Genomic DNA, 14126 nt, shown 5'->3' with positions numbered 1-14126 from the left:
CACATTTTGTCTGCGTGAGGCACTCAATATGAAACAATGAAAGCTTTTTCCCCACTTTGTGTCAGAGTATTCATACTGTAAGGGCACCGAGCCTGTCAGGTAGGCACTGACACCACACTCAAGGTTTGCACTGAAGTGGTCTCTCCTTCTGTCACTCACACCAAGAGAGATGCGAGCAGCCTCCGCAGCACGCGCACTTCTGCGGGGACACACGGGACAAAGAGCTCTATGGGAGCACAGCACGGCCTCCACGCCCCGCTGCCGGCTGTGGGAAGCGCAGGGCTCTGGCCGCGCCAGGAACCACCTTGTGACAGGGACCCTTCTGGCGTATTTCTTCAGCGCCCAGAACGAGGAATAGCGCGGCGAAACGCCACCAGCTGAGGGAACGGCACCTCAGCCGAGGGTCTCCCCTCTTTCTCCAAACGGCCCTGCAGCGGCTCGCCCGCTCACCACGCAGCGAGCTGCACCGGGAGGCAAAGACCGTCCCCGCGGTAACAGCCCCTTGCGCACGCGCAGCGAGGGCGAGTTGAGGCTCCCTCAGCGCGCCTGCGCAACAGCGGCGGGCCCGGAGGGGCGGGAAGGCAGCGGGGGCCGCGCCCCTCTCCACGCCCACCGGCAGCAGCACTCCGCCGGCCCGCGCCCCCCGATTGCGCAATGGACGGGTGAGTCCCCGCTGGTGGAGTGGGCGCCGCGACGGAGCGGCGGCGAGGTGCCGCGGCACTCGATCCCGGGGGCTGGTGATCCTCGGGGGGCTTCACCTGGGGCGGGGCGGGGAGCGGCCTCGCCTCTCCTCCCTCCTCCCACTTCGGGGGAGGGGAGAGGGGCCCGGAGGACGGCCCCCGCCGGGGGAGGCGAAAGGTGGGAGCCGGGCGGGGGGGCGGTGCTCACGAGGGGCCGGGCCCGGCGTGGGGATATTGCCGCCCGCCGCCCCGCCAGGTGCCCGGCAGGACGGAGTCGGCTGGCGGCGCGCCGATCGCTTGCTGCTCTCCCGGTTCGTCTCTTTCTCTTTCTTGCCTCTCCCTAGTCGGCTCGGCGGCGGTGTCGCGTTGCGATGCCGGTGCCTGACTTCCCTCCGGCGCTGAGACGCTGCTTTATTTCCCTTCCCTTTTCCTGGAGCGGCGGCCGGGCGCGGTGGGTGCGTGCCGCGGGCGGGCAGTGCTGAGCCGTACCGTGCGCGGGGCCGGGCAGCGCAGCGCTCCGCTCCGCCGCGAGCATCGCCGTGCGCGGGGCCGGGCTTTGCCGCGGGTCCTGTTGGAGTTTCAGGACTAGGTAATAAAGTGGAGCGGTGATGCGTGCTGTCAGCTTTGCTCGTTGCTTAGGTACGAACGCGGTTGTGAGTGATTTCTTTTTTTTCGGGCTTTTTTTTTTTTTTTTTCTTTGCCCGATGCTTTTCTCAGCGCGCTGAGAAATTTGACTGTCCCAAGAAACTATGCTTGACGTAAGTTGTGTCAGGTAAAAGCGGGCCGTTCTGTGCTTTCTCCTTATGCGTGAAAGCGATCACTCAGGGCAGTACATCTGCCTTTGTGTGAGGTGTAGGTGTCACCAGCGCTGAGTTCACAGTGTGACCTGGAGCAGCCGAGCTGCTCCCGGGATCCACGTACTCTGACGCAGAGATTCAGGGAGCTTCCTTCTCTCCTTTCTCCCTCAAGACTGGTGGCAGTGCAGCCTTTCTCGGATGCCTTTCAGCGCGGTTGGGGTGGAAGCTGTGATAGGGAGGCAGATTGAGGGCAATGCTCTTGAGTAAGTGCTGATGCATCCAGGAGAAAATGGTGTAAGGAAGATGGTGTAAGGTATCTTTTTGGAAGATACTTGAAAAAACGAAGTGTATGTTCAGTGCGATCCGCTTTTTTTCACCTTTGTTTCAAAACTAGCTTTTGAGAAACTTCAGAAGGAGACTTAGAGACTTAGTACCACACTGACAGTGAGAGAAAGGTGAAGTCTGAGGATGCGTTACAGGCGGATCAGTGGAGCTCTTTGAAAGAATTTTTCCTAGATAGAGGTTCTCAGGTGTTTTGGGAGTGATGCAGGTTTTGATGAAAACCGCGAGTTTCATGCTGTGGTTTGTGAGATGCAGCCTTGGCACTGCAGGAAGGCATGGTCTGCAGGGTGCTTGAATGGGCTGGCTTTTTGTTGAAAGATGCTGAGGGTTTTCTGATTGCAGGATGTGCAAACTATCAGGCAGTTAAAACACAAGCTGCTGAGGCACTGGAATTAAAAGTGCTCAACAACGAATAATTTATTAAAAACAAACAAACAAAAAAACCCAGTAATAATAAAATCTGTATTGTATTTTAGTTGTTAAATACTTTTCAGAATAAGCAGAGTGATAGAATAACATTGTATTTCTTTGGAACCAGTGGATATTACTTACGGGGAGTAGTTGTGTCCTGTTAGATGTGGAGGATAGTTTGAATACAAAACTTAATTCTAGTGGGGATCAGAATGCATGAAGTTAAACAAAGAGGAAATGTTTTTGTTTAGATCAGGAAGCTTCTCTCCAGCAGCAAGCTGAATGTGAGTCAGCACCATGCCGAAAGGCCAACTTGCCCTGGGGTGAGAAGAGGGCTTGTCCCCTTCGTTCTGTGCTGTGTGGCCTCACCTCCAGCACTGCATGCAGGCTGGGTGCTGGTGTGAGGACATCAGACTATCAGAGAGTCTGAAGACAAAGATGGGGAAGGGTCTGGAGAACAAGAGGTGCATGGAACAGCTGCGGCCCCTGGTTTTGCTCAGAGCAGAGGAGCTGAGGGGTGCCTCATGGCAGTGAGCTGCCTATGAGCAATAAGCTCTGCTCTGTGACAGTGACAGAGGCAACGACATGGAGCAGTGCTAGGGGATGGTCGGGGGGTCAGGGTAAGGCTGTGCCCCAGAGGGCAGTGGGCATGGCACAGCTCCCCAAGGCAGCGGGCACGGCCCTGAGCTGCTGGAGCTGCGGGAGTGTTTGGGCACCGCTCTCAAGCACAGGGTTTCGGTTTTAGATAGTCTTGTGTGGAGTCAGAGATTGGATTGGACTCGATGGTCCTTGCGGGTCCCTTCCAGCTTGGGTTGTTCTGTGATTAAATGAAAATTTTCCCTTTTTATGGCAAAGCAATTGGCTCTCTGTTTAATATTATTGCATTTGGAGGTAAATGTGATCCAAGTTAAGGTGATTAAGTTGAAAGCCATTAGCAATGATATAAGCTGTAATTTTCAATTGACTGTTGATAGCAGACCTTGTGTGCACATATATATTCTTTAAGTGAAGATACTGACTCTTGTGTTTTAGTAAGGGGAAAAAGTCAGGAATAGCAGCAAATACTGAAACTGAATGTCTATTTGCCAGTTCAATTCATCCACTCTATTGTCAGACTAAACCTCTATGTTTTACAAGGCTTCTAAATTCTGGAAGTTGATGTTGGATTTGGATTTAGTGGATCTTTAAGGTCTTTTCCAACCTGAGCAATTCTATGATTCTATGTTCAAGCTTTTAAAGAGATGCATATATGGGATTATCCCTAGAGTTCACAAATATTTACGAGATTTACATTATGTATTTTTCATATGATAGGAAAATGTAGGATTTATAATTCTAATATAACTCCTCTGTTGATATCTGATTCTAATGCAGTTTGAGTTATATGTTCAGGAAAGATGTTCGTACTGAGCAAATATTGGGTGAAAACATCACTCCACATGAGAACGCTGTTCACTGGATAAACTTGCTTACTAGCAACATCTGATATAATTGAAAGTATGACTTGTCTGGAATCAGAAACATGAAAATAGCAAATTCTAAATCACCCACAATTTCTTTACCAGTTCCAAAATATTGTTTAAATTATTTCATCTACAGTCAAGAAAACTTCTGGTGCCCTGGGGGGAGATCAGCAATGGAGTATGCAGACTTTCACCAGGGGCTGTTCACGAATGTTCCCACTGCAGGAATGCCATGCTAGCTGATTGCCTCTGGAAGTACTAAGTGGCAAACATAAGTGTGTGTAGATTGTATTGCTTATTAAACCCAGTTGTATCAGAATGTGAAGGTGGGACTTAGCTCTATAATGAAAGTAAGCCTGTAGCTCTGATAGGGAACAGTGTTTCATGGAGTGTCACTTTTGCTTTCAGTTTTTCTGATGTTGACCATCATTCATGTGTATTTTAAATTTCTTTTTGTACTGCATGAGCTTTGTGTTTGAGACTTTTTTCCATTTTAGTATGTGGAAACGGAGTTTGTCTTATCAAATCTGTGGATGCAACTTTTACGTTGCAGTGGAAGGCAACGTTTTTGACACAGTTGCAAGTGGATAGATGAAAAGGAAAAAGTGTTTTGACTGTTTCTGTCAGTAGCAATCTTCCCTGCTATTGCTGTTTGCCGTTTAACTAAAGCTGTTGTAACAGGACAGTTGCTAGAAGTGCAGCACCATCCTCAGCAGCTCATTTCTGTACCTGCATAATAGTGAAGTATTTGTGTGTGTGAGCCACATGGTAAATTGTTCAGGTACCGTGCTGCCACAGTGCTGATAGCTTCAGGGAAAGCTGTGAATGTAGGTGGGTGGGGGACAGTCTGGCTGGCTCCTCACACTTCAGCCTTAGATCAGCATAAAGTGACCAGGAAACCGCACCCTGAATTTCTGGTGATAGCCGATGGGATGAGCGCTTGTATGATTCAACGATCTGACCACTATCTCTGCAATTAACTTTCCTAATCACACCACGCTACAGATAGTATAACATGGTGATGTTATTCCATAAAAGACATGTGTATTGTAGCGGCATTTGAAGTCTAGGCGAAGACATACTTTCTCAAAAGTGCGTACCAGAAGCATAGGAATCAATATAATGCTTTCTTACATACATTCTAGTCATATGGTTGACCCCACCAGATGCTCACTCAGTAATCCCCGCTGGGATTTTATCACTGTAAACAAACAGCCCTTGGGAGTTAGATTGCTTTTACCATGGAAACAAGGGTGATCCACAGACAATTCAACAGGCAGAAATCAAATCTTAGGATTTCTTCTGGTTTGGGATCAGACAACGTGGGGAAATCAGGGACTTGGTAACCCTTTTCTTGACTTTAGGGGGCATGGTTGCTACGTGTACAATAGCATGTGAAAAGTACGCGGAGCAATTTCTCTCTATAACCAAGACCAGGCTGCTGCTGATTTGTTCTCCTGTATCTTGCAGTGATTTGATAGAGAGCATTGCTTCAACTTTGATTCTTGCTTTCTGTGTAACTCCTAGACTCAGTACTTCTGAAAAGCATGGAGGATTTGAAGAATGTTTATGCAGATGTCAGAGAGATGATGTTTTTCTAGGGCTCCTTTTGAATAAGCATGTGAATTAAGCTTCATTCATTATCAGACAGCAGACTGACGTACACCTTCGAACTCGTAACCAGAACATGTTGTACACTAGAAACACTTAGAATGCAGTTTGCCAGTCAGCGTTAAATGCATGTTGCCACAGTGACCCAAAGATCACTGCAAATTAAATGAATACAGCATTTGAGATACATGCCAGGTGACTTAGTGCAATCTGTAAGCTGTACATAACCCCTCTTGATTTTCAGCGGTCTTATTTTCCTACCAGGCTTTTCTTGGCTTGATGAGGATTTTCCTTCTTGTTTCATTTCTCTGGGATTTTTTGTTGTTCATTTTTTCATTTTACTATAATGCATATGTTTTCTTACTTTTTTTTAATGTCACTTTACTTCCCTCTATTTTCCAGTCTCTATAATTTCTTTTTCTTGCTTTATGTATGCAGACAAGATACTCATTCATATCTTGTGTTACCAGAAGAATTACTCTAGCTTTACATCTGTTCATTCCCTCTTGGTTCAGTTACCTGTCCTTTCCCAAAACACCATCAGATTGGAATCTGTAGGGTTTCTTTGTTTATTTTTTTTTTCAAGTTATTCATTGCACAGTATAATGCACTGGATATGGTAGAAAGTTTAGTATGAAACTTCCTCCATGGAAGCTTCAAAAGTACATTAATTGTTAACCTATCATTTGGCTTCTGTCAATGCTGACAATCTTTCTATATGATTGGTAGAGTCGGTAGAGGTACACAGAGGCTTGCTCTCCGTATAGAATTGGGCAATTTCAGAAGATAAGTATGAATGCAGGTATTCTCTTAAATTTTTTTTGTGTCTTTTTAAATGTTTTTTTTTTTTTTTTTTTTTTTCCTCCTCTTCTGCTCTGAAGAACCAAATATTTATAGGGAAAGGGTGCCAAAGAGTAACTGAAGATATACACCGAAAAGGTGCAGATGTTGCCCAGTCTTATAGGTCTGTAACACTGTTTAGCTTGTGCCGCAACAGAGAGTCAGTGAAAATATACATTGCTTCCTGATAAACAAAATAAACTGGTATCTATAATTCTGTTTATGTATTAGTTATGGGTTTTGTTTGTTTTTCCTGGATGAAAAGCAGCTACCTGTTGCTTTAGAAATGGAGTTGTCTTATTCATCATTAGTCTAGAAGTGTTTGGTAGATCAGTGACTCCAGGCTGATCCTTTCTATTTGAATGACACCACTTTATTCGATGACATATATTATTCAGTTTATTGAAATAGAGGTTTTATACGTATAATGGCTCTCTTTTCCAAAAATAGAAAAATATACATGGAAATAAATTTGAGTACTTAAAAAGTGTAAAAGTAACTTGAAAGTAGTTCTTCATTGCTAAGTCTTGTCTGCAGAATCTTTGTTTTCTGTTCATCCATCTGCCGAAGGATGAGACAGTGGCAATGTAAATAGTGCTGTAGAATCACTAAGGAACAAGATTGTGATTCCTTGGGAGTTTTTAGTTTGTGAATTTTATTTTGCAGCCACGGGATTTATCATCTTTTTTTTTTTTTTTCCCTTTGTATGAAGTAGATGTTGTTAATCCATACTTGTGACAAGCATTCTTTGGACTGTTGTGAACAGCGTTCTCTTGGAGGAGCTCTTTATCATGGTACTAGTCATCATATTAGTATGTGCCTTAAAAGATATGGAGGGAGACTGATAATAAACAAAGCCTCAGTAGGATCCAGGGTTCTCAAAAATGCCATCTGAAGCCTAGATTAAAACTGTTCTAGTGTAATGAGTGTTACTAACTTGATTTTTAACTAAAGCAATCTGATTTAAAACTCTAGGCTGCTCAAAGGTGATAACTCATTTAATTACCAGTGTAAATACCTAGAATGCTAACATGATCTGTAGATTTAAATATTAATAGAATTCAAAAATAGGTTTTCTTATCAGAATCAGGTCTGTCCCCCCTACCGAAAGGAAGCCACACTTAATGTTAAAGTCATTTTACTGTGAAGCTATATCACTTCAGTATACCTTGATCAGGAAAAATAATAATTTTGCAAACAAACTCATGTATTCAATTCAAAGTATCAAGAAATGAGGGCTGTTAGAGGATGCACTGGAGGGAAAATTGCATTCTGTATGAACGATGATTTATTTGAGGAGACTGAATGATGGAGGGAGAGGTGCTTGTTACTGCATACTGAAAAGATGCAGCGTTCATTTCGACAAGAGATGTAGGCTTTATGGATATGGGGAAATATGAAACTCTACTGTAGTTTACGTTAATGTTGTGTGCTCTCATGACTCTGTAGGCAATGAGAGATTATTTTGTCCTTGTTTGTATGATTAACTATGCTATTATCAAAGCTTTTTTTCCGAAAGATGATTCTAACAGTGGCTATTCTGTTAGTGCTTGTTTCAACAGGTGAAACAGACTTGAGCTGAGGATCAAAGACTACTGCATGTGAACATATCATGCAGGAAGAAATGACGAATGAGGATGAAACAAAGCAGACCAGCGAAAAAGAACAAGAAGAGTGGGTATCATAGATGTGACTGTGCTTTTCTTGCATACAAGACTACTCTCCTAGAAAATCTTAAGCAGTAATTTAAAATTCAGCTCATTTATGAAAGTATTATTCTTTATTGTTAATCTTGATGCAAATCTTTAATGTAGCTTATTCATGTGATGCTTAATTTACGTGATGCACATAATTGTGCAGACTTCTGTTACTTTACATCTGCTTGGTTTCAAGTGTGCAATTCTCAGAGTTTTTAAATCTTGCAGTTATTATATGATTATTTGTGAATACAAATCTTCGTTAAAATATATACATCTATGGCATTTGTTGTGGAGAGAAGCTTAAAATGTGAATCCTAAAATTAAAAACTCAAAAAGAAAAACTATCTAAAATGTGTCTTTGGAGTATTGTGATCAAGTTGAGAATAGGGTTACTTTTATGTTCTTGAACAACTTCATCACTCTGAAGTAAATATTTACCAAAGTAGTTTAATGCTTTTAAATGAATGATCACTCAAAGGGCAAATCTTTTTGGTAGCTTCATATCAATTCATAGTTTTTTCGGATGCGTGGGAAGGGAGATTAGTGGTGTTGCTGTGGGGTTTTTTTTGTTCCCCTTCAAATATGCTAGCCACGAGCTAAGTATGGTACATTATTTATACATTTCTAATAATGTACCATATTAGTATTATTATTATTATATTATTTCTGTAATAACAGAAATGGGTGTCCTTCATTCTATAAGGTGTAGCTGTTGATACATACCTGTAATACTGTTCATGCTTTTTGTTGTTGTTTTCACAAGGAACTATTTTTAAAGATTGATGGTAAAAAGGGTGTGGTTTATATAGAAATTTTGCAGAAGTTTGACTGGTTGCTATTGCGATCCAGACCATCCTGTGTTGTTTTTTCTCCGTACTGTACATTGTTAAACCATTTCCTTTGCAAGAGAAAAGTCCACAGCTCATTACAGTTTTACTTTTGCAACTGTTTTCTTTCTTTCTTTAGCCTTTTTACCATTATCTTTGTAATAATTTGCCCTCTAACATCTTTCATTTTCTCTCATTTTTTATACAGCCTTGTAACAGATGTTTCAGCTGTTGATTTTAAGGTATGAATCATTTTTCATCTTTTCCTGTGCACTTGTTCCTTCTTTTTGTATAAAACAGTAAAACACTTGGTGTTGGCAGGGACCTAAAATATAATCAAGGTTCAAAGCCCTGTGCTGTCAGAATATAATGCTGCTTATTTTTACTGTTACTTGACTGGTAGTTACAAGTCTTTTGTGTTAGTTCTGCTTCCCTTAACCGTATTTTTCTGAATATTAATCCTTCACAATAATATATTATAAAATAGATAGTCCACTAATGACACTTCTATACTTCAGAAGTGTGTGTAAGGTTTTTTTTTTTTTTCTAACCCAATGGAAAACAGATAAGCTTGGTGGTGGTTTAAGTAGGAGACTGTTTACATGTAAATATCTTCAGACTTGTGGATAGTAAAATGTAAAATACAGCAAAACTATATATATGGTACCACATCATACAGATGATGTATTTGTGATGTGGAAAAGTATTAAGATTAAGGAAATGAGGTTCTCACGGTACAGGATTTCATTCTCTGTGGTGTTTATTTACAGATGCACTCACACATTCAATTGCTTTTAAAGAATTAAGATGAAAATTATAGTAAGGATTGTGCTGAATGTCATATTTCTTGTTTAAAGAAGGAATATATCTGAAAAGAATCTACCGAAGTAACTTTCTCTTCGAACAGAAAGCCTGTTCTAACCTGTTGGGAAAACTAATTTTTATCTTTACATATTTAAGTGTTAAGTAGGAGGCATTCATCTTTCTTGCTAATAAAATTTGTATTTATACTGTCAGAAAACAACGTTACTGAAAATTATGAGCTAAAGGTAGCTCTACAAATAAAAGCTGTCTTTTTTTTTTTTTTTTTTTTAATGCACAGCAGGGCTTCTGTGTCACAGTGTCTGCTTGGTCTCTGCGGCATTCAAAATTATACATTTATTCTTGTCCTTTAGGATGAGTTTAAAGTGATGAGTTCTAGCTAACAGGCAGATATTATGGAAAAGAAATGAAATAGCAGATCTAAAATCAAAATAGCAGTATGTGCTTAGTAACTCACTACATATACAGTAGCTCAGGACTGTCTGCCAGCTAATAAGGAGCAATCTGGTAGATGCTTGCCACCTTGTAAATGTCTCACCTACCTCAGCCTAAATGAGCGAGGCGCAACTGTGCCTTCAGTGATACCTGGCGTTGGAGGACATCCCAGGACACCTGGGGTCAAGCTCATGTGGCTGTAGCTTTCATACTCATTGCCTTGAACTTCTCATACTCACTGCTCCTTTTAACAATGAAGTGGAGAGAACCACTTTTCTACGGCTTTGTAATGATCCTCACGTTAATTATTACTCTTTTACAGAAGGGATAAAAAGACAAATACTTGATATTGGTCCAAGTTGTTGTGAACTAATTAATGCATTTATTCTGCTCTGATCAAAACCATGGCATTATAGAGCTTTGAAGTCCATGTTTTATGAAGCTGAAATTCTTACTGCTTTTCTCTAGACTAATGTGTTACCATCTGCATTTTTAACTGTATAATTCTTTGTAGATATTTTGAAAGTTATATTAGTACTCTGGAGAAGGAAGAAGTGTGATTACTATGCAAAATAATTTGGCATTTGTTAACTTTATTAAAATAAGGAGATAATTATGCCTGTATTGTGTAAACAGACAAGGCATTGTCTATTAGCGTTGTCTCAGAGTTGTGATCAGCAGCACAGAATCTAGGTGGGGGCCTTTAGCTACTGCTGTTCTCCAGGGACCGATACTGTGCGCAATCTTGTTCAGCATCTTCATCAGTGACCTGGGTCAAGGGATAGAGTGCACCTTCAGTGAATTTGCTGAGGATATGAAGCTGAGTGGAGAGGCTGAAACACTGGAGGGCTGTGATGCCATTCAGCAGGACGTGGACAGATTGAGTGGAGAGAAACTGTAGAGGGTTCAACAAGGACAAGTACAGAGTGCTGCACTTGGAAGGGAATAACTGCATGTATCAGTACAAGTTAGGGGCTAACCTGACTGGAAAGGAGCTCTACAGAGAAGAAGTTGGGTGTCCTGTTGGACAGTGGATTGAACATGAGGAATCATGTCCTTGTGCCCAAGAAGGCCAATGGTGCCCTGGACTAAATGATCTCTAGAGGACCCTTCCAACCCCTATGATTCTTTGATTTTCTGGCTTTGTGTGTGTCATTGTATCCTTTAGTAATAAAATCTGTTTCACAAAGCCAAAAACAAAGAGGAATGTTTCAGGGATGTCTGTCCCAGAAATGTAAAAATTTGTTATCTGAATCTTAGCCCATTTTTTTTTTTTCCAGCTTTTTTTTTTTTTTTTTTTAGCTTTGGGGGTTTTTTTTTTTTTTTTTTTTCACATCTTTTTTTTTTTTTTTTTTGGTAGTTTACTGCCATAAGCTTTTGGAAGGCAGTTTAGAGAGCAGTGAATGCTATTTAGATCAAGACTCCTTGTCTACAGATTTGTTTCTTGATTTTTTTTTTTTTGCTTCTTCCTTTACTTAGGTACTGATTTTTTTTATTGTGTGTCTATGATGGATACGCTATATTTACATGTCTGCTCTTATTTTATTTCTGTGTTTAATGTATTTGTATCTCTAACATTTTAGTCTTTCTGTTTTAGTTTTAGTCTGTCTGTCTATGTAGTTTTGGGGAGAGTGCTTTGACAAAATATTGCTGTGTGCTTATTTTCTTCCGAAGGTCCCAGGTACTTTTAGCAAGTTTGAAGATAGGATTCTGGGCCTTGTGAACTTTTGGACTGTTGCATTCTCAGTTTACATAGGAATGGCAATGCTGTTAAACTAGACAAATACTTTAAGTACTTCTTAGTTAAATAACAACTTTCAAATCTGCTGAACGTGTGTCAATCAAACTGAATTTCCTTCAGCAGATCTTTTTCCAACAACAATTTTATTTTTGCTTGTTCGCTTGTTTGCTTCTTTTGATGGAGACTGCCCACTTCTGCGATTACTTGCTAGCTTTGGTTGAAGTGACATACTAATTCATAGAAGTGCATGAAACATGGAAAGCATGTAAGCGCATCTTAATTTGAGCCTGGCACAAGTAAGTTATGCTGAAGTCAGAAAATTCAGAGTTTAAATGTGAAAAACTGAGCTGGCAAGTAAACCTGCATACAAAGTTGTGAATTCAGAATCCAGTGTAGATAAACTTTTTCAAAACTCAGGCTTAATACAGAACAAGTGAAGCTACGTTCATTAGACTTTTGTGGGAGTTATAAAACTTTGCCAATCTGGAGTTGACATTCATGCTGCCAACTGTGGAGCTTTTGTCCCTGCCATTGGTATTGTCCTCCTGTCGTAGTGGAAAAGTACACACAGGTTCTGTAATGCTGATTCAAAGCATTATGAGTGACTGAACCTAGCGTTAGCATTTCTGGTGAAGCCTCCTTAACACCACTGTGCCTTGTCTGTATTTAACTTTTAAGTTGGATGGTGCTAGTGAATAAAAGTGTAGTTTTAGCAGGAGAAAAGGAGTCTGTCATTAAATAATAAATGGAAAGAGGCATATAAATATTGCAAATATTAAATTTATTTAACTTTTTTGGAAGAAAGATATTAGAATCATATTGATTGACTGCAAATGTCTCTTGCTAAGTGAAAAATAAATGTTAATTGCTGAATTTTATTAGAGACAGTAAGTACCTACTATGGAACATATTGTATAAATTCTGACCTCTTTATTAGTAAGTTCTATGCAATATAGACAAAATTGCTTCCCCTTTTCATGGCTGCTTAGTCTGGCCTTTGCAGAATGTTGCTAATCATGATATGCTCTCAAGAAAGTTCCTCAACACTTTTACTGATGCTGATAAAGTTTCATTCTGACCTCCGGATGCCGCTCATTTGAACATGGAACAGACTGAGTATTACTTGCAGGAGGAGGAAACAACCTTGTCTTCATTTTAAAAATGGCTTTCCATCTTGGCCTGTTGACTTTGATTCTCAAGGTGGAACAGGATAGAAAGAAAGCAAAATAATTCAATAAGCTGCTTATTCACCTTTGTGTCAGTAAGCTGTTAATTCAGGTGGGATGCATTGTGCCATCAGGTATGCAGACACAGCTCTGTGATTCTGCTGTAAAGATGATAACAAGTTGTTTTTTATTCAGTTAGCTTGTCCTCTTGACAAACAGTGGGGAAATAGTATGGAGTATGTGGGGAAAAAGAGCCTAAGCTGGTATTCTCGTTGAAGATTTTGCATCAGAAAATTCAGCTCTATTGTCAGTATGGATAGATTTCTGTTATCTGGTTTCATTGCTAGGTTTTTGTTCAAACACTGGTCTTGATTATGTCCTAATTTAATCTGAGTGTTCTAAGAAAATGGGATAACAGCACTGTTAGATACAGATTTTCTTGGTATGTAGTGTTTGCAACATATTTTAAGGACCAGATTAAGTGAGTCAAACCGTTGGTGCACCTTTTTCCATTCTGACCAAAAATTAAAAACAGCCATTCACTTTCTCAGAAAAATATTTTAATAAGTGTCCAAATTGTATTCCTTAATGCTGAAGATGACCTAGGCAAGCTGACTTTAGGAAAAAGCACAGTATTATAGTTATGTTTAGAAGAGCTAATATTTGTGCTTAACTGAAACGGTGATTGAGTTGTTGTCAGTTTAAGTACTTTTCATTACTGTGTCCTTGCTTAATGCTGGCCTAAGGTTTGAGAAGGGTCAAGCAGACTAAATGACTCTTTAGTTCTTCCTGAGCTTATTGCTTAATGAAAACTCATGGTACTTACACCTAACAAATATTTAGTTGCATTTTGTTTTTTTGGAAGGAGGGAATAAAAGGATTTTTAGAATCTGTTCTTAGATGGCAAGTGGAGAATGAATGCTTACAGTCATATTTAGGGCAGGATGATGAGATCCTTTGATTTCATTTTTTTCACTCTTTCCATTATTGTACTTAGTAAGTACAATAGAAAAAATGTTCATTTAAATACAACCGTTGAGTGTTTCAAAAAGCAAATACCTTGATTTCTGGTTTCTGCAATAGCAGTCAGGGGCAAACATGATTACTGAATGGCTGAAAATGGCTAGAGTATGACTTCAAGGTTTTTAACTGACTACGTTGCCTTTTCTTTATTTCATCCCCTATATATAAAATCAGGGTACACATTATTTCGAGTTTGTGATTTCTTTATTTTTGTCAAAATCTAAAGAAGTTTTGACTTAAACAATGTTTTATCTCAAATACAAGGGGT

At 40.5% G+C, this 14126-nt stretch overlaps 1 protein-coding gene across 4 annotated transcripts in view; it reads left to right on the top strand.

The window, feature by feature from the left end:
* The first annotated feature begins 593 nt into the window (after window positions 1-593).
* PTBP3 (polypyrimidine tract binding protein 3) overlaps window positions 594-14126 on the top strand; it is a 50293-nt gene continuing 36760 nt past the window's right edge. For 2 of the 4 annotated variants that reach the window (XM_042829525.1, XM_042829520.1), the window contains exons 1-3: window positions 910-991; window positions 7692-7818; window positions 8880-8913. In XM_042829525.1, coding sequence (XP_042685459.1) covers window positions 8891-8913 — 23 coding nt within the window. In that variant the 5' untranslated portion in view covers window positions 910-991; window positions 7692-7818; window positions 8880-8890. Of the gene's footprint in view, window positions 663-909; window positions 992-6246; window positions 6269-6859; window positions 6939-7691; window positions 7819-8879; window positions 8914-14126 lie in introns of those variants that run through there. The other 2 variants (XM_042829523.1, XM_042829524.1) reach the window with 2 other exon arrangements.

This window comes from Centrocercus urophasianus, unplaced genomic scaffold (genome assembly GCF_019232065.1).
Source record: "Centrocercus urophasianus isolate 14NV4802_14NV808 unplaced genomic scaffold, USGS_Curo_1.0 seq_31, whole genome shotgun sequence".
NCBI classification, from domain to species: domain Eukaryota; kingdom Metazoa; phylum Chordata; class Aves; order Galliformes; family Phasianidae; genus Centrocercus; species Centrocercus urophasianus.
The sequence above is the reverse complement of the archived record's forward strand: the minus strand, read 5'-3'. Positions and strand labels throughout refer to the sequence as shown.